At 35.3% G+C, this 20,359-nt stretch overlaps 1 protein-coding gene across 12 annotated transcripts in view; it reads left to right on the top strand.

Annotated features, from left to right (window-relative positions):
* Positions 1–13,246, top strand: part of msi2b (musashi RNA-binding protein 2b) — a 302,804-nt gene extending 289,558 nt beyond the window's left edge. For 4 of the 12 annotated variants that reach the window (XM_051128674.1, XM_051128671.1, XM_051128673.1 and 1 more), the window contains 2 exons: positions 5,066–5,142; positions 8,516–13,246. In XM_051128674.1, the coding sequence (XP_050984631.1) occupies positions 5,066–5,107 (42 nt within the window). In that variant the 3' untranslated portion in view covers positions 5,108–5,142; positions 8,516–13,246. Of the gene's footprint in view, positions 1–4,872; positions 4,940–5,065; positions 5,143–8,512 lie in introns of all 12 variants that reach the window. The other 8 variants (XR_007829159.1, XR_007829158.1, XR_007829160.1 and 5 more) reach the window with 5 other exon arrangements.
* Positions 13,247–20,359: the final 7,113 nt, after the last annotated feature.

The raw sequence follows: 20,359 nt of genomic DNA, 5'->3' as shown, positions 1-20,359 counted from the left end.
GTCTAAACTAGTATTTTGTTAAACATACTTTAATAATCTTAGAACTTAGAAAAATCTTTTTTTTTTTATGTATGCATAACTTGATTCATTTATTTAAATAAAATCCTGCTCCAATTTACATAGAAATGAGGCATGTTTGTGCAAAAAGAATGACAGTAATTTTAAATACACTTTCTTTGCACTGAAATACTTTGCACAAAAGTGTAAATAAGAAAACTTTTTAATGAATTCCCTCCACAATCTAGCTAATAAATTCATTAGCTAATACTTTTTTTAAATTGAATGTCTAGAAGGAATAAATATTTCTAACACAACTAATAGGACTAAAAGAATGCGTGATATGCGGGTATGTGAAGCGAATACATGTGAAAAAAGCACTAAATAAATCATCCAAGATGTATTAGGTTGCGACGGGTCCAAAGGTGTGATAGATGTGCATGTTTTACCCATACTAATTATGAGGAATAAGGCTATAAAAATGTCTCTCTTTTGAAGGCTGAAAAATGTGAAATCACGGCCTCATTAGTGCTAAGCAGGTGCCCTGGCAAATAGCTGAAGTTAGATAGCGTTGGTTTTAGCATTGCTAACATTTCTGCATTCCCACCAGCATTCCTCTCTCTCTGTCAACTTCAGGATAACAAACTGTGAACTTGTACCGGCTGTCAGCAGCAGTGTGATGTGTCAGTGTGCTTTTGTTCATGTGCCAGCCCGGAGGACAGAAATCTCACAATTAGTTCTTCTCTCATTTTCAACCCGGTATTTTGTTTCCCGCACACAATGGCTTTTTTATTTTTCGAGCAGATGATGGGCATACCAGAGGCAGCCTTTGAAAGGTCCCCCACACAAAGTGCATATGTAAATCAATAAGGCGATAATCAACTCTTGTGAGAAACCCTGTCATAAGAATATGTTGTCTTGCCCTTTGAAGCCATAGGCATTCATTATTCCTTCCGTGCATTAGTTTTTAACCTTTAGCGGAGCGGAGAGATAGAGCAGGAGTTGGGCGCAAGAGAAAAGGAGCGGGGCCGACTCGCAGGGGGGGTTGATGAGGGAGGCCGCACTAAATCACGAGCTGCCGAGGGAATTACCGGCTCCGGCCGTTTTTTGAACCGCCGTCCAGATCTGCTGGAAAAATGAATACGAGCCTTTGTATGTGAGGACACTGTTTATTGCCTATCTGCACACACCTCTGATTCATTCTGCTTTCAATACCCCTCCAATCTCTTGTTTGTGAGGAAAAGCAAATTACTTTTTTTTTCTCTCTCTATCTCTCTCTCTTTCTCTCTCACTCTTCTGCCCTTAAGTACAGTTTGCAAAACAGACCGGGCACTCATTAAATCTAAACGGGATTTTCAGAATAACAATGTCACCTTGCGCTTGACTTTCAGATGGAGTTTTTCTAACCTAAATAGAGTCAAATTTAGGTTGGCCTCAAACCCTCAGAACATCGCACTAGTGATTGACAGTGTTCTGGAGGAAGAAAGACTTCTTTCTTGAGCTGTCTGACATGAACCGCTGTTTCTGTTAGCCTCAGTAGCGTCTTCACAAACTGAAAAGCGTTTTTACAAAAGATTTCTTTCTATAAATCTATCCACCGTTTTCCTACGCCCTGTGAAGCTTTACGCAAATTATGGGAGTAAATTCTGTTTAAGTGTAAATAATCAGCCTGTGAACAAAATAAGCATTTTAAAAAACTCAGTAAGTAGGGCCCTGTGATTTCTGTGATGCGAAAAAAATGGAATTTACGGAATAGAATGGAAGTTACTGTAAAAAACGGAATGTTACGGAATTTGCTGAATTTTGGATGAATAAATCAAAACTAGGTCAGTACACTAAATGCGTGTTTATGAATATTAAGCTGAAAAAAATACTATTTAAATATGAATCCTTTTTTCAGCGTCTGCCTCCTTAATATATGAATACATTGGTCACTTCATGAGCATTTTACCATTTCTTTTGAAATAAACTACCATCATATCATATACAAAAGATAAAAATGTAAAGGTCTTCACAGCAACACGTCAAAATAAAAGTTTGGTTTAACTTGAAGGAACCGTAAAATATTTTACTCAGTGTAATGATAGTACTACTACTATTAATACAATTAATAAAACATTATTGGAGTATTTACCAGAAACAAAATATTTACCAGATTTTATTTAATAGAAAATGTCAATGCACAACACTGTATTTCTAATAATAATAATAATAACAATAATAAAGAAATAATAATTTAAAAAAAAATATTCAGTAAATGATTCAGTTGAGTAGAGATGCTTTTGATTAATAACGTTTTTGTATTTTGTTTTGGGTTTTTTTGGAATCCAAAAAATTAATGTAAAACACAATTTAAGGGGAAAAAATAACACATTTCATAGGGCCTTAAAGTAATTTTTTTAACTTTTAGTAAATTATTGTTAAATTGTGTACGGTTCATGATTTCAATTAATTTTACATGCTTTTTGATTCATATTTCTTAATTAAACCATTAAAAAAATGCAATCCAGAAAAATGTGAACAGAAAAAAAAACAAACAGATTTTGGAAAGAATTAAAGTGATTTTCATAGAGCCCTAAATAAGGTGACATTATTCTGCTTACGCTTCAATCATCAAATATTAAAAATTGCTAAAGCATTGTTAAACAAATGACTTTCAACAGACCACAAATACCACAAAATCTGCTAATATACTGTACCTATATATTGCCTTCATTAAAAAAAATAGCGATTAACATTTGAGTGATAATATTTCAAAGTGATTTCCATCATTTTAAGAGATTACAGATATTGTATTGACTTGCTTAAGAAACATTCCATTAAACACTGCTAACAGGGATTAGAATTGGAAAGGGGACACAGTTACATGTTAAAGCGTCCGTGTGAAAACAACCCTGGAAAGAGACGTGAGAATTTTTTGGGCAGAAAAATGAGAGATTTCTTAGTGCATTCCAGTGAATTATTCATAGGACGTATTGTAAATTAAATCGGGAGAGCAGACCTCAAATGCGCAGTGTATGTTGTCTTTCTTTCATATTGTTATAGCAGAATAGAAGGGAAGAAAGAAAATAACCAGGAGGAAAAAGAATGCTGCGGATAGAATAGAACTCTTGCCATAGATATTCTTCTTATACCACGTCACATTAAAATACCAAGCATTATGTTACTGAAAATAGAACATGAAGAAAAATTGACAGCTCATTCAGTCAAACAAATGACAAATGAGGATTATTTGTAGTGCAGCTTTTTGATTTGAAATGATTTGGTTCAGTCTTTTTAAGCAGAACTTCCCCAAACCGGAAATACCTCCCATAATTTAAAACACAGTAAGCTTGTTAGGAAAAAGGTGGATACATCTGGCCAATGTTTAGATTTCCCCAGTGTTTGGACCTGAGCCTGACACAGGTGAAGTTCACAGTTTTCCTTCTCAAATTGAGGCTTATATGTGATTTCTGACAGCTTTTGTCTCTTGCCTATGTTTGCTGCATGAATTGTGATTTCAGATGAATTCATTAATGTTGTTATTGTTGGCATGAATGTAAATAATTACAGCATATGCAATTACTTGATCTTTCTTGACAAAAAAAAAAAAAAAAAAAAATCAAATATGTTCTTTCTCACAACAGCATACTTTCCATTCTCTCTTGTTCTTTGAAATGTGCATATTTCTTTCTGTTTTACTTGATTGTTTAGCAGTAAAAGATTTAAATGGGGAGAGCAGGAAAAATGTAACACTTACTTTTTTTCCAAGATTGTTTAGCCTTATTTAACCATAAAATATTTTTGATTACCAGCCTTTGTTAAATGTACCTAATTGAGATTAATAATATTAAACCAGTATAGATTTGCTGCATAATTTGAAATGGTGATATGTGGCATAACAGAAAATTGAAAATTTAATTGTGACTAATTAAAGTTAATGTAATTATTAATCTGTACATTTTATTTTATTTATTTATTATTTTTTTGCATTTTAAGTTTTGTAAAGTTTTTTATTATTTACTCATTTATTTATTAGTAGTAGTAGTAGTAGTAGTATTTAATTTAATTTATTTGCACTACCACTCAAAAAGATTTTTTAATGTTTTTTAAATGTCTCTTCTGCTCACCAAGCCTGCATTTATTTGATCCAACGTACAGCAAAAACAGTACAGTTTTGAAATATGTTTACTATTTAAAATAACTGTTTTCTATTTGAATATATTTTAAAATCTATTTATTTCTGTGATTTCAAAGCTGAATTTTTAGCATCATTACTCCAGTCACATGATCCTTCAGAAATTATTCTAATATTATGATTTGCTGCTCAAAAAAACATTTATTATTATTTTTATTATATTTTTCAGATTTCTTTGATCAACAGAAAATTATTGATAAATTATTAATAGATAAAGCCATTGATAAATAGCTAAATAAAAGTATTAATTTCTATAATTTCTTTCCTCCAAGCTTTTGAATGGTATAGTGTATAATGTTACAAAAACCTTTTATTTCCTTTCTATTCATCAAAGAATCCTAAAAAACTATATACACTGACACTGAAGACTGGAGTAATCATGCTAAAAATTTAGCTTGGATCACAGGAATAAATTACATTTTAAAATATATTCAAATAGAGAACAGTTATTTTATCAGTTGAATCAAATAAATGCAGACTTAAAAAAAACATTAAAATCGCACTGTTCAAAGACTTTTGACTGGTAGTGTGTATTTATTTATTTATTGCAATGTTTCAGTCATGCAGTCTTTAAAAGACTGGCAAAGGTCTCAATGATTTCAATACGATTTGATGCTGATACAGTTCATTCGGGTGTTAAAATATGAGCACAATGAGTGTTTTGTGCGTTAAGTTATAGCCTGTTACATTTGTTACAGTTGTTCCAGCTCTCCCCTGCTGTTCACCTAGATCAGACTGAGGGAATGATGTGGACTGATCTTTAAGGTTTACAGATAACATTCATTCATGCTAGCAACACATGCGATGATTGAAATGACTTACGAGTGATAGACATATTAGCCTTTTCACTCAGAATGCATACTGACACCATTACTAACTCTACACTTTTAGGGTCCTTTGATTGCGACAGCTTTTACAAATGGATACCATTGAAACCTAACAGGTGGTTGGTTGCCATCTCATTTGAGGTAGATATCCTGTACCATTTATGAAATGCATATATTTTTTGATTTCTGCCTTCATAATTATGTATCTATTCACTACTATCTTCCTGTTCCATCTGCCTATTCATTCCGATTCCCTCTCATTTTGATCTCAGATGAGTTTACGTTGAATCCGTGTAGTGCTTTTTATTTTTTCATCAACACCGTAGGCTTTTACAGGGCTTTTACATCCCAGACAAGGGAATTTAAACTTCATATGAAACAACCTGGTTTTCACTGAACATCTATTTTATTATTGATTCCACATTTTGAAGCCCTTTAAAAGCCTTTCCCGCTTCGCAAACACCGTAAGTGTGGCAGCTACACATTTCCCCCTTACTTTTTATCACTAGTTCCTCCTTTATCCTCCGCCTGCCTGTCTGTCATTCGACTGTTCCTTTCATGCATGATGTCTGCGAGCGGGTCTACTCAAAACTGCGCAGTTGCTTTCTTTCACTGCCAGAGCTGTATTGCGACAGCCGTGGCGCTGCGCTCCCGACACGCGTCGACTCGTATCCTCTATGAAGTGCTGTATTTGGATATTATGCACAGGTGTTGCGGCTTTGATTAGTGTGCACCTGGAAGCGAGCCCTCTTTGCTGAGAATCTGTTGACTTAGGTGCCATCTGATGTAATTCATCAGGTTTTTCGGATAAGGCGCTGTTTCCGTAATCACCGCGCTTGTATAGCTAGGTCTTAAGGACTTAAAGGTGATTTTGAGTATATGCTGAGATATGGCTAAATCGGAGATGACTCGCTTATTTAAATGCGGTGTGTGTGGATAAGTGGATGCGCATTTACTCGGTCAAAATCCCTCCCCTATACTTAGTTAATATTTGCACCCAGACTGTTTTTTTTTTCCTCTCCTACGGTAAAGCATCAAGTGCGATTATGGCAGACTCTGGCTCCGTGGCATTTACCTGTGACCTGTCATCTGGATAAGAGGCCTGCGGACTGCGGTTTGTTGCCCATAATCTTCCTAAAGAGCTTCTCATTTTGTCCTCGAGCAAAACGGATGATTGATTTAATGAGTAGGTAGAATCGCTCCGTCTGTATGGATTCTCCAAACGTTTGATTGAAGTACAGCAGTCAGAGAAAGCAACAGCAGACATATTGCAGAAGCGGGTCGTTTCCTAGTTGGATGGACATCCGAGAGTTTCTGCATGCTTGAAACACTAACATATGTGTTGTGTCGATGTCTGAACACCACGTAGATGAGATGTGCTCGCATAAAAGTGTCAATGTGTTCTGTATCTGAGCCTAAATGACCAAATTATAATGAAAAGATGCTGACGGTGGAGTGATTCTGATGATATAACATCTCTACTGCAATTTAAAGCTGTCGGCAGCAAACTTTCAGCCGGACTGAATCAATACACGGTTACAATAGTATGTTTTTTTTATAACCTTGGTTTTATTAGAGAAACAGTTTGACTGAAGCAAAATTGTATTTTAAATATTAGAATATATAAAATACAAGCTGAAAGTTTGTATTTCACCTATTAAAAAATATATAAATGGACAAAAACTAAAAAAAAGAAATAAATAGAATTTTTGGAAGTAAAATCAATTTTCTTTTAAAAATATTAGTTTTGGAAAAAAAAAAAAAAAAAAAACATGCATACACACATTTACACTACTGTTTTAACATGTGGGGTTGGTGCAATTTAAAGTAATTGTTTTTTTAGATAATATATTTTAAAATGCAATTTATTCCTGTGATGCAAAGCTGAATTTTCAGCATCATTACCTCAGTCTTCAGTATCACATGATCTTTCAGAAATCATTCTAATATGCTGATTTGCTGCTCAAGAAAATATTTATTATTATTATTATTATTATCAATGTTAAAAACATTTAAAATCTTTGTGGAAACTGCATTTTTTTATTTAGTGAATAGAACGTTTTAATGAATAAAACTTAATTCTTAATTATTTGAGATTTAAATATTTTGTTATAAATTATAACAAAAGTTATAAATGTCTTTACTTTAATTAATTTACTGCTTAAATTCTTACTGACCCCAAACTTTAGAACGATTATTTTGGTAGTCGAGTAATCGGTTGATTATTCTGGCCATTAATCGAGTAATCGGATAATTCTTTTTTTTTGTGGTAATAAAAATTGTGGACAATAGCCTTTAAAATTACTTAAAATACATATATAACAGCAATGAGGCAATGATAATTAGTTCAAATAAAGTATCAAAAGCAAGTAATGGTTTTATAGAACAAAACTCTTAAAATACATAATGTGTTTTACATTTTACGGCCGGTCAATTGTTTTTACACTTCACAGCATGATCTAATCCTTGTTTAATATTGACTAAACAACATTTAATTCAAATGTCCACTTAATCTTTAATATTTGGCCATTTCTTAATGCTGCAGCCACTGTAATTTCTTGAATAGGTGGAAATCAAAACGTTTGAACTCAGAATGAGTGTTTGAGCTTTTTATTGTGAAATCGCGATAAACAGTTAGTAGTTTAAAAAGTAGGGATGCACTGAAATGAAAATTCTGGGCCGAAACCAAAAATTCTGGATGCACTTGGCCGAAAACCGAAACCAAAAATGTTTTTTAAGAATTATTTACTATTTTAGTAAATAATATAAAGTAATTTTGTTCGATTTTTTTTTTTTTTTTTTTTTTTTTTTTTTTTTTTTTTTTTTTAATTTTTGGCGGCTGAAAATTTGGTGCATCTCTATTAGAAAGATATTGATGTAAAGGTTTAGAAGTGATTTGCCTTTCAAATCTGAAGACGTGGCGCACGTCGAATTCCCAGAAACTCACAGCAATATGCAGAGATGGAGTTTGAGGTGGTTCACACATGTAAATGAGAACTGTTTGTGTGGAGCAGAATTTACTGTGAACAGAGCCGCTCTAAGACGCACGTACGTAACCTGCACGAATGTAAACAAAGCGCATATATTAACCCTGCATTCGCATATATTTATTTAATTGAATCGTAGTGAATTCACAATAGCATTATTCTTTATTATGATTTTTAAATGGGTTTTATACATCATTTAGCCTCAGAAAGCGTTGTAATGCGTTGAAATGCGTTTCTCGACACGGGCAAATTGCAATCAAGGATTTTTTACAAATTGAGAACTCTAAATGAATCGACGAATCACGACAGCCCTAGTAGTGTGTTTTTTACCTCTCATTGGAAGATTATGAAATACATACATTTGGTAGTCAAATGTGTTCAAACTTGTCACCAGCAAGGCTCAGATGCAGTACATTTTACACACACACACACACACACACACACACACACACCCCATTACACACACACACCCCATTTTACTGCAAGTATGTGCAAATTTTGAGCAACTTCTCTGTTTGTTTCAGCAGAGTTTATCAGGAGGCCCGGGGAAGACTGGCCGGAGTTTCTAATTGGTTCTGTGTACAGGTAAAGGCCATTAAACTTCAAGCACTACAGCGCTGAACGGGAATCTAAAGCTGAGATGGCGCCACACGAAGAACAAACCGAAACGTCAGAATCATCTCAGAAAGAAGAAAAAAAACGAAAACAACTAAACAATCTGCTGTACTATACTGAAAACCTGGCTTTTGAATATTTTATCCTAGTGTAGCCCTGACCTTGAATTAGGATTTAATTTTATTTAGTTTCCTTTCTTGTTTTAGCGTTTTAGTCATCTTTTATTGTGTACACGTTGAATCAATCAACGTTTCTTTGAGTTAATAGATGTTCTTCATTGTTCTTGAATGTTCTCTGATGAGAGCGACTATGTAAACATAAACCGTCTCTTTTTTTCGTTTGTTTTTTGAGGTAGTAATATTCCAATAGCAGTTTCATTTCACAGCCCTCGTCTATCACGTTTTCAGGGTTCATTTCATACAAGCAAGAAAGCGGATTGAAATGACTCTTGAACGCTTGAAAAGGTGACATTTTTAATTCAAGCCTAAACCGCAATGAGTGGGTAACTCAAAAAAATCTTAGTAGCTCTGTTCTATGTTTATTGTGATGTCTTGTTAACCATGATTACCTATTTTGGGCAATAAGAGGACTACAATATTTTCACAGTCCTTTTTTATAAATGTCATTTTTGTTGTCGACGAAAACAAAAAGAAAAAAAAAGAAGAAAAAGCTTTCCTTTTAATACTTTGTGAAATGAGATTTAAAAAGAAAAGATTCTGAAACTGTATATATTATTCTGTTCACTGCATCAAAACTGTTTCTGAGAGAGAACCATATTTTTGTGACGGTGTCATAGAGGTTGTATCGTGCGCAAGCCGAAATATGTCAGTGCAAAAATATCTTCGAGGCTCAATGCAGTAACCGAGGTCCATCTGTAGCACAAAGGCCGTGATTTACCCCAGTACGGACGAAACTCGAATCGAACACTGTTAGCTCGCTTTGTAAATACCGTCGGCTTTACAACTGTGCAGGTGTCATACCAGCATACGGATTAGATAGTACGTTAAGATGTGCACAGCTTACAAAGAGAACATACTTTACAAGGTATACAGAAATCAGCATCGTAACAAAAAAAGAAGAAATAATACACAAAAAAAAAAAAAAATCACGACAAAATCCAAAGCACACATGAACTATGATTTCAAACCGTGTCGAGACATTTCATGTTAACCTTTCGTTTCGCATTCTAGCGTGAGCTTCTGTTTTTTTCCCGTCGGGTGTCGATGTCGGATTAACCATTCGAATAACAAAGGCAATATTTCAAAAAGTGTTTTTGAAATTGCTCTACGATTAGGAAAGAAAACAAGTCTTTTATACCATTACCTCAGTCCTGTGAGAATTACTTTAAAGGAGATTAAAACAAATTAATTTATTTTAGCCTGAGACAGATATTGAAAAAAGATATTAAAGTGTTGTTTTGAAATTAAGTAAATCATTGCACTGTGAGAGAGAATTTATCATTTTCTATTTGCACATGTGAACTGACAGTCTCTAACGTGGGTCATGTGAAGGAGGACGCTTACGAATCTCGAGTCTCGGCTTGCGTCGATTCGAAGACTGTACTTTGAAATAATCTCTCGCCAGGGATTTTATTCTAGAATATCAGAGATGACAGATGAGTTTATTGGTAGCAATAGTTCATTTCCTCAGAAACACTGAAACTGATTGAAACCAGTAGCTGCTACACACATTTGTTGTACATGTGGGGACTGGATTTGATGAGACACAAATGGCATTTAGAAATATGAATGATATTTACAATATGAATTGACTGATGTATGCTGTTATTCGATCTTGTTGAAAATGTTTTATTTTTTTGCTTTTATTTAATTTCTGGGTTTGTTTTTAGTTTCCGTTTTTGTTTTGTTCATTTCACTAAACTCTAACAGGTGAGGCAGAATGCTGGATTCTTTCTCAAGAAGGAGATGTGATAAAAGTAATACGATTTAAAAAAAAAAAAAGAAAAAAGAAAAACAACAAGAACTTTGTGCTAACTGTTTGAGCTGTTTTAAAAAAGACAAACGTACAAAAAAAAGAAAGAAGATGATCCCGAACATGTTTTGAATTTAAATAGGGATGGATTTTTATCAATATTTTTGTGGATGTTAATGATTATACTAAATATAACAATGACAATAATACAGATATTATGTACTGTATTTATCAATTGTTTCTCTTCATTCCCTGTCACCTCATTCAGTAATCTTATGTTGATCATTGTATTTTAGTAGTGTGTAAAACAAAAAAACGAGAAAACAACCGAAAAAAAGAAAAAAAAACAGGAATATGACTTTACCTTGTAAAAGAGTGCTGTCTTGATGCCAGTGTAGTGGTCTATACACTTCTCGGTTGGTATTTTTCCACATTTCCCTCCCCCCCCTCACTCTCCTTTTGTCGTTTTGCCCTTTCTCTATATCTCACTCTCTCTTTAGTGAGTAGTCGTAGGTGTTATGTACTTAATGTTAAGACGTAGAGGTATTCATTAGCAATCGTAGGACCAGTAAGGATAGAACTTTCTCTTTATAATCATTTAAAGACAAAAGACAAAAAATGCTGAGCGTTATTTTCATAGCAATTTTTCTTTCTTTCGTTCGTTTTTTTTTCTTCTTCTTTTTTCTCCTTTTTTGTTCCACTGTTTTGCTGGTCTCACATGGTTTCAACTAACCAAAGCTCTCACTGATGAAATCTAGGAGAAAGAAATTGCTGTAATCAAGGCATTAATTGGATCCCCACCCTTGAATGTTTTAAAAGGGGTGTGTGCCATACTACCTTAAATGCTAACGCTAGATATGCAAAACCGCTTTACTTTGGTTTTTTAAGAGGGACGCAAGCTATTCCGAAGAGGATTTTATTACATGAATAAATATTTTTTTAGTAAGTTCGAATCAATTAACAATAACGATATAGCTTAATCATTATAGATACGGATAAAACACTAATAGGTTTTTGATATTTATACTCTTCAGAAATCCCACTTTTTTGGATTTTATTTTTATGCCTTTAGTTTCGAGTCAACATACGATTGTTTTTGTACTTTTTAATTACATTGCCAGCTTTTCATTTTAATTCAGCATCCGCATTCGATACCAGACGGCGTCATTGTCTAATTAGTGTGAATCCAGTGTCACTCTGAATCTGTATTCCTGAATCACATCTGTTCTCAGGGATATCAAACATGAGCCACCTTCGCAAGGGAGATTTTTATGCTACTAGCGAGTTACGATCAGCACAACTCAGTACATTTGAGCTAAATTTAACGGTGCTGTCGGGATGAAACCGTGCACAGCATTTTCTTACTCGAGACATCTTTTTAACCGGTAACGCTACGCGGTTAGTTGAGCATCCAGCGTCCATTTAGGTCTGAAGGCGAATGTTTGACCGCAGATGAAGCACATTTCCCTTCTGCTGTCAAATACAAGCGTGGTTCGGTGACTCTCGGTTAAAATGAAGGCTGGCAACCCTTTTAAACGGCATTTCCATTCGCTTACCCTGTTCCCTGATTTTTCCGTAATTTGATCTCGTAGCTTGGACTTTAAGGTAGCATGGCTCTGTTGCCACCATTTTGTTTTCCATGGACAGCAGTTTACAGCGGATGAATGTTACACATCTTGCTAGACTAGTTAAATCATTGGAAAATTGTTGGTTTAAAAAAAAAAAAAAAAGAAAAAGAAAAAAAGACAATGACCTGGAAGGTGTTGAGTGATTTTGGGAGTGAACTACCGTATCCATTTAAACTTGAATTTTGCGGCAAGTGTTAGGCAATGGCCAAAACGATCATCCCACTAATAAAGCAGCAAAGCGTTCTACACTGTAATGTCTGATGTACAGTATACTTGTATGCATATACAAGATATATATGTATAGTGTATATATATCTCTTTGTTAAATTGTTGAAACTGCCTCATCATCGTAGGTGAACTGACGCTAGTCCACACTGTTTGTTTCACTGGCTGTTGAATCATGAGTTGTCCAAGAGCTGCAGCAGATGTGCAAGGAGGCCCGGTAGTAGTTTAGCTGTCGTGTGAACCAGACGAGGACGTGTAGCTCAATGGGGACGGGTACGGTCAATATGGTGTCATTAGGTCTTATTTTTGACACTCGGTCTGTCATTTTTTTCCGGAGGCTTCCTTCGGCCTCGCTGATTGCCTTGCCCATTCCTAACACTTGCCCATTTTTTAACGTTAACGGACTTTTTACCGCGAGAACTGACTGAACGGACTGACGTCTGAAAGCATCTTTCAGGTCTTCTTGTATGGCTTGCTCAAGCCCTGTTGTAAAATAAACTAAAGTGGATGGGGGTCTCTCACATCTCAGATGTGGAAAGTATAATTTTATATTTGTATTTTCAAATAATAATGATAATAATAATAAAAAATGTTTGTGAAAGGTTTCCATCCTCTACTGTGGTCCAGAAATCAATGTGTTTGTCTGGAAAAGATAAAAAAAAATAAAATACAAAAAAATACAAAAAAAATAAATAATAAAATAAAAGAGTTTTGAACCATTTCACTCATGGTTTTTATTTTCAACTTTTTTCAAGCAATTGATTTGTGATTCAAAAGAAATGAATATACCTGCAAAAGATTGTATGCCAGAACATGCACAACGATTAAAATGCACAAAGTTGAATACAGAGCCCAACAGCTCTTGTGTAAGTTTGTTTTCATTCTCTTACATCCGTAAATTTGATTCTGACTTGATAGGCTACACATATAGTGAGATATATATTAGAAATACTTCATTACAGTCATGCTTTTCCACTGGTGGGTCATAGATCTAAAGGTCTGTTGACACCATGAACGATAACTATAAAGATAACAATATTAGCGACCACACCAGCAGACGATTCGTCTGTATATTCTAAGTGTCTGCCGCTTTAAATTCTTTTGCTCCTGATTGGTCAATGTTTTTATCATTTATCAGCTGGAAAAATCATTCTGTGGTATGGGTTTTGCTATTCTTGAAAATAATTTTTAGAACTATATCTTGTTATCATTGTAGTTATCGTCCTTGGTGTGAGAAGGCCTTTAAAAAGGACAAGTGTCTTTTGTTGCTGATTTCCAAGTGTGTTTCCCATTAATCTCTATTGTATTTTTGGCAGCAGTTCATCTCATACTTGGTGGAAGAAGCTAGATTAGACAGATGCCAACGCAGACAGGGTTCTTGACATGCTCTCATCCTCGATAACCATGAACAAAACTGTGCAAGGTAATACAAACATTAAATACAAGTTCACTTGCCAAGAGGATAAACATGGTTTCTGAGCACATTGTTAGGTGCGGTGAATTATTGCCTGCCAAGAGCACAAAACCAGATTCATTTGACATTTAGAAAGCAAGCGATCCAACTACAATGACTATAAATCACTTCTCTGGTGTTTATGTATTTATAAAATTGTCGGTTTTAAAATTCTGCCAGTTTTATTGTTAGCTATGTTGCATATTGTTGGGCCTGTGCAGTTCAATAATATTAATAGTAATATTAATACACTTAAATTTTTGGTTTCATCAATTTGAAAAGCTGCTTTATGATATAGTTTATGAGCCTAAAATATAAAGATCCCTAAAATTTGGCTCCCACTTTATATTACGTGGCTTTAACTACTACAGCCAAAGTCAAAAGTTTACATTCACCTTGCAGAATCTGCAAAATATTCATTATTTTAACAAAATAAGAGGCATCATATAAAATGCATGTTATTTTTTAGTACTGGCCTGAATAAGATATTTCACATAAACGATGTTTACATATAGTCCACAAGAGAAAATAACAGTTAAATGTATAAAAATGACCCTGTTCAAAAGTATACATACACTTGATTCTCAATACTGTGTTGTTACCTGAATGATCCACAGCTGTTTTTTTTTTGTTTGTTTGTTTGTTTAGTGATGGTTGTTCATGAGTCCCTTGTTTGTCCTGAGCAATTAAACTGCCTGCTGTTCTTCAGAGAAATACTTCAGGTCCCACAAATTCTTTATTGCATTTGAACTCTGTCCAGCAATGACTGTATGATTTTGAGATCCATCTTTTCACACTGAGGACAACTGAGGGACTCATACGCAACTATTACAGAAGGTTCAAACACTCACTGATGCTCCAGAAGAACACAATGCATTAAGATCCGGGGGTGAAAACTTTTGAACAGAATGAAGATGTGTACATTTTTTCTTATTTTGCCTAAATATCATATTTTGTTCATTTAGTTCATGCTCTTCAGAAGCTACAGAAGATACTTACATGTTTCCCAGAAGACAAAATAAGTAAAATTAACCCTGATCTTCAAATTCCAAAAGTTATCACCCCCTGCTCTTAATGCATCATGCAAGTGAACTTTTGAAACAGGATAATTTTTATAAATTCAACTATTATTTTCTCTTGTGGACTATATGTAAACCATATTTTATGTGAAATATATCACCCAGGTCACATGCATAACATGCATTGTGTATGATCCCTCTTATTTTGGTGCTGCAAGGTGTATGTAAACTTTTGACTGCAACTGTATGCACTTACATTGAAATCATTTGATCCAATGCACTTGTTGTGTACGTTTTTACATTGTACTTATATTTAAAATAAAAAACCTGCATGTAATTAGATCTGTAATTTATGTAATTACATTTAATAATTACACTACAATTACCCAAACCACCAAACCTGCCCCTAACTTTACCTATATGCCACCTCAACAGCAGCAAAAGTGTTTTGCAATACAATATGAATACAATAAGTACATTGTAAGTACATTTTGATGTACGTACTTAATTAAGGCCACGTAATATAAGTGAGACCATGTTTTGAAATGAATAGTGAATCAGCAGGAAAAAAGTGAAATTCTTTTATGTAGCACCATAGACAAAACAGACAAAATTTCATAGAACAGTTGGTTGAAATAGGCTCAGAGGTCAGAATTTAAGGCCTTAAAGGCTGGACAACCTCAGAAAATCTTAGAAAATAAAGCCTTTGGCTCAGAAATCTCTGCCACTGAAATTCCACTATAAATTTTTTGGTTGTCGAGTTGGTTTTCAACTATAACAATAGGTACATCTCGATTTGGACTGTTTTTGTCTTACATTCCTAATTAGAAATGTTTTAGAAAGACTTAAGAAAACAAATATAGAAATGTTCGTGGGGAAAAACATGATTTCAGAAACAACACCCTTTCATACACACTTTTTCCCCCAAGACGTACTGTACACAGAATCCAATCAGACAGTCCTATTGTTGTGCAGTACGTTTGTCTTCCCAGAGCCTAATCAAGAGGTGTTTCAACGGGGATGAAAAATGCAATGTGTGCAGGCTGGCAGAAATTAATGTCATTTTTAATTTGAGTCGCTGTCCCATTCTCAAATGTGAAATTGCCTTGCTGAATGTAAGGTGTGACAGCTATTATAAATGTGTGGAAATCCATCTTCCACCCTGCCTCCTCTCCTCTCTCTCTCTCTCTGTGAGTCCTGGATGAGCAAGCTCTCTTCATACAGTCACTATCACTGTAGCTGTCCACCCACACACTTCACTGGAGCCCTTGGATAGTGTCATGACTCATTGTGTTCACTGTTTGCCAGGAGAGAAATACTGAGAGAAATCTCAGCTTCCCTCTTATCAGGAGACCACTTAGACAGGAGAGCTGCAGCACTGCATCCTAACCTGTTCAATCGCAGAAAAAAACGCAATTCTGTCAAACAGGTCCTCTGAAAGCGCGTGGATCTCATAGTAAGGAAGGGGGAGTCTCTTTGTGGCGTATATGTACTTGCGAGCAGGTGTTTGCCACTTGTAGTGGTAGTAGTAGTATGGGAAAGAAGCTGGTCATTACTTTAGTATAAAGCATGCAAGTCCCAGTGACGCCAGTTGTGAATTAATGTTAATCCCAAACGATATACGTATACTCAAGTTGGTCCCTTCCGAAAACACTCTGTGTACATCGCGGTGTCACAATGGGGTTAATTGTACCTGGAGACCTTTGTGTCATGATGCCTAGCAACAAAGCACTGGCGTAGGTATCAGCTGACTTAAGTACACCAATTAAATCGTTTGAAAAATGACTGCAGGTGTCGGGAACGATCTCCAGAGAACTCATTTGGAGAGTTCTGGGTTCTCTGGTGTATATTTAAGACAGAGCTGCCCTACCTTTAAGGTCTGCCGGTGTGTTTGTACGACTGCAAAATATCACAGGCTCCCCTCTGCTCGCTCCCAAAGCCTCTTGGAGAAGTGTTTTAGTAACTAACTTTGCTTTACACAAGGCTTTTATATACACAAGAAAGAACTCCAAGGGGGTTTTGCCACTACTTTTTATGTTCCTGTTGCCGTTTGTTTACCCAGTGATTTCACGGTGCTCTGGAATACTTGATTCTGATTGGTCAATCGCAATATTCTAAAGTAGAATGCTACTGTAGTTAGTTCCAATCCTTGAATTTGATTGGCTGACATCATTCCAAAAGCACTGATGTAAAGTAGTCCAACACAACAAATATGTGACCCTGGACCACAAAACCAGTCTTAAGTCGCTGGGGTTTATTTGTAGCAATAGCCAAAAATACATAGTATGGGTCAGAATTATAGATTTTTCTTTTATGGCAAAAAGCATTAGGAAATTAAGTAAAGATCATGTTCCATTAAGATATTTTGTAAAATTCCTACTGTAAATGTATGAAAACTTAATTTTTGATTAGTAATATACATTATTAAGAACATTATTTGAAGAACTTTAAAGGTGATTTTCTCAATATTTGGATTTTTTTGCACCCTCAGATTCCTGATTGTTAAATAGTTGTATCTCGGCCTGTCCTAACAAACTATACATCAATGAAAAGCTTGTTTATTCAGCTTTCATATGATGTATAAATCTCAATTTTGAAAAAAATTACCCTTACGACTGGTTTTGTGATCCAGGGTCACATATAATCATTCTAACTCTATGAGAATTGGGAAGTCCACACCACAGCTAATACAGTAATGGTACAGAGATATTGTTGGAATGTAGGATTTTTCCAGCTTATAAACGAGCTTGGAGATTTAAAGCAGCAGATGACACTCCACTTAAAGTGCACGCAGTAATATAGTTATGTTGATAATTATCATTGGTTTGATAGACCTTAAATGAGAACTCCGCTTCCAGAAAAACAATTTACAAATAATTTACTCTCCCCTTTGTCATCCAAGATGTTCATGTCTTTCTGTCTTCACTCGTAAAGAAATTATGGTTTTGTTGGAAAACATTTCAGGATTTTTCTGCATATAATGGACTTCATTGATGCCCCGAATTTGAACTTCCAAAATGCAGTTTAAATGCAGCTTCAAAGGGTTCTAAATGATCCCAGCCGAGGAAGAAGGGTCTTATCTAGTGAAACGTTCGGTCATTGTTTTCAAAAAAAAAAAAAATTGTATACTTTTTAAGCACAAAATCTTGTGTAGCACAAATAACCATGTTTAAAAGTGTAAATCGTTCATTTAAAAACTGTGATTCATTCATGAATAAAGCAAGTGATTGTTTTCATAGGTGAACAATTGAATCATTCAGTAATTCATTCAGGAATGAAACAAGTGATTTGTCTTTGAGTGAATCGTTGAATTATTCACTCAGTCGATCTGTTCCAAAATGCCATGGCTCCTTCTGGATATGTTGGTGGATGAAAAATAAACACTGGCAATAATATGTCACTAAGTATGCCTACACAGACTCAATGCTGTCTTTAAAATGTTAATTGACCCTTTGCAAAAACCCGCCCTCCTTAGTTACTGTTGCTGTGTCAGACAAACAGTGCCGCTCTCACACTACACATCGTGTTCTCATGCAGTGAAAAAACATTGCGGAGCAAAGAGGAAACTCACAACACGCCGACAGACAAGACAGAGCAGGTTACTTCTGGTATGAAGCAAGGTCTCAGTTTTAAAATGTTGTCATTTTTAGATCAATCGACACGTGAACTGATCATCTTTTCTTCTTTACTTAAAGCACGAAAGAAAACTTAAATGAAAATCAGAACATTTTATTTCAACCGTGGAAAGATGTCAATACACACATTGTTTCAAGTTTAAGTCCACCAAAGTTAATCTAGTCTCCTGTTTGATTTGTTTGTCTGACAGAATGTCAGTCAAGCTGTTTACGAAGGATCAGTTAATCACTATTAACTACTAGTGTTACATTACTTAAATATAATGCCGTTTCCGACAAGGCTCTTAATTCTCAAAGTCATTTCAGCTTAGTATGTTTCAGCTTCTTTCATTCAGAATAAAGCACAGTAAATTGCATATTAATGTCTAATCACCTGATCATTATCACAAAATAAAGCCCTTCAGGGAGACACAAGACCTGTTCATGCTGTCAGGGTTTATTTTGTGATAATGACCAGCATTATATATCAGTTGTGGTCCATTATTTAGAGCTCTCCTGATTGAATTTCAATGCATGATCAAACTGTAATTAACAGCAGGGCCTCTAATTACTCGGCAGGTGTACGGTGCTTGATAAATGATCTTATTGCAGTGTCACTGAAAATACGCAGGCCAAAGTTGTAAAATCAGATCGTTTCCACTAAAGTTTGTCCACCCACCATGCCTCTTCATATCCAGAATTTTTAGCAGATGACACTTTATAAGAGGGTTGTTGATGAAAAACATAATGGCGTCCTCATCACTCGCTGCTCTCGGCTAAGCGATCGATGACCGAAAGAGTTGCACGAAATGGATATCCGCAATCGTCTGAGGTGTCAGGAGCGGCACGAGGTTTCGGATGCGATCGCGCATTAACATCAAGTGCGATCAGGGAGACGGAGACCGTCCCGTTCTGAATGAACCCAGACAGTTTTTCGGGATTAGGAACCTGTTCAGCCCCTTGTCTTTGCTGATGAGTATTTGACTTCTAACTGCGAGACATCCCAATCATCTCCACTCCCCCAATACTCCAATCAGGGCCTCATTAGCATCTGACACTACCTGTCATTAACAAAGCTCTCTAATTAGGAGCCAATCAGCCCTCTCAGGAGCCCTCTTCTGAATGATGTGTGTTTAAAGCAGGAGCACGCGATGAGCTCCGATTGCAGGCGAGGTGTGATGTTCGAGGGGAGAACAGCGTGCTTACCCACCTAGTGTACTAGCACTCAGACAGATGGAGGGAAATTAAATCGCTCCCGACACTTTTTATAGTCGCACAGTCATCTGCCTCTTAACGTCAAAGAGAGAGGACGGCTTTTTCCGAGGCATTATGTATGTCACTGAATCAGCTGCGAGAGCCATATGTCAGCAAAAAAAAAATCCTAACGTGTTGAGTGAGACATATGGACTGAAATGATTTGATTTGTTCAAAGACAAAGCTCAACTTGTTATTGTGCTTTTGTTTTGCATAAAAATCTACTTTCACAGCCTGTTTGCATTCTTCAAGACACAGCAAGAGTGTTTCATGTACATATTGTGGATCTGTGTTCTTCTAAGAAAACTCTTCAAACACATATTTAAGACTCTCACAGGCTTCATTTCCAAAAGTGTATATACATTTGAGGTCAATCTCAATCTGAATCTGTAGAATGTTAATTGTTTTACCAAAATAAGAGGGATCGTACAAAATGCATGTTGTTGTTGTTTTTATGTAGTACTGACCTGAATAAGGTATTTCACATAAAAGATGTTTACATATAGCCCACAAGAGAAAATAGTTGAATTTGTAAAAATAGCCCCTTCAAAAGTTTACATACACTTGATTCTTAACACTGTGTTCTTACCTGAATGATCCACAGCTGTTTGTTTTTTTGTTGTTGTTGTTT

The sequence above is a fragment of the Labeo rohita genome, chromosome 15, assembly GCF_022985175.1.
Source record: "Labeo rohita strain BAU-BD-2019 chromosome 15, IGBB_LRoh.1.0, whole genome shotgun sequence".
In the NCBI taxonomy this organism is placed as follows: Eukaryota; Metazoa; Chordata; class Actinopteri; order Cypriniformes; family Cyprinidae; genus Labeo; species Labeo rohita.
The sequence above is the reverse complement of the archived record's forward strand: the minus strand, read 5'-3'. Positions and strand labels throughout refer to the sequence as shown.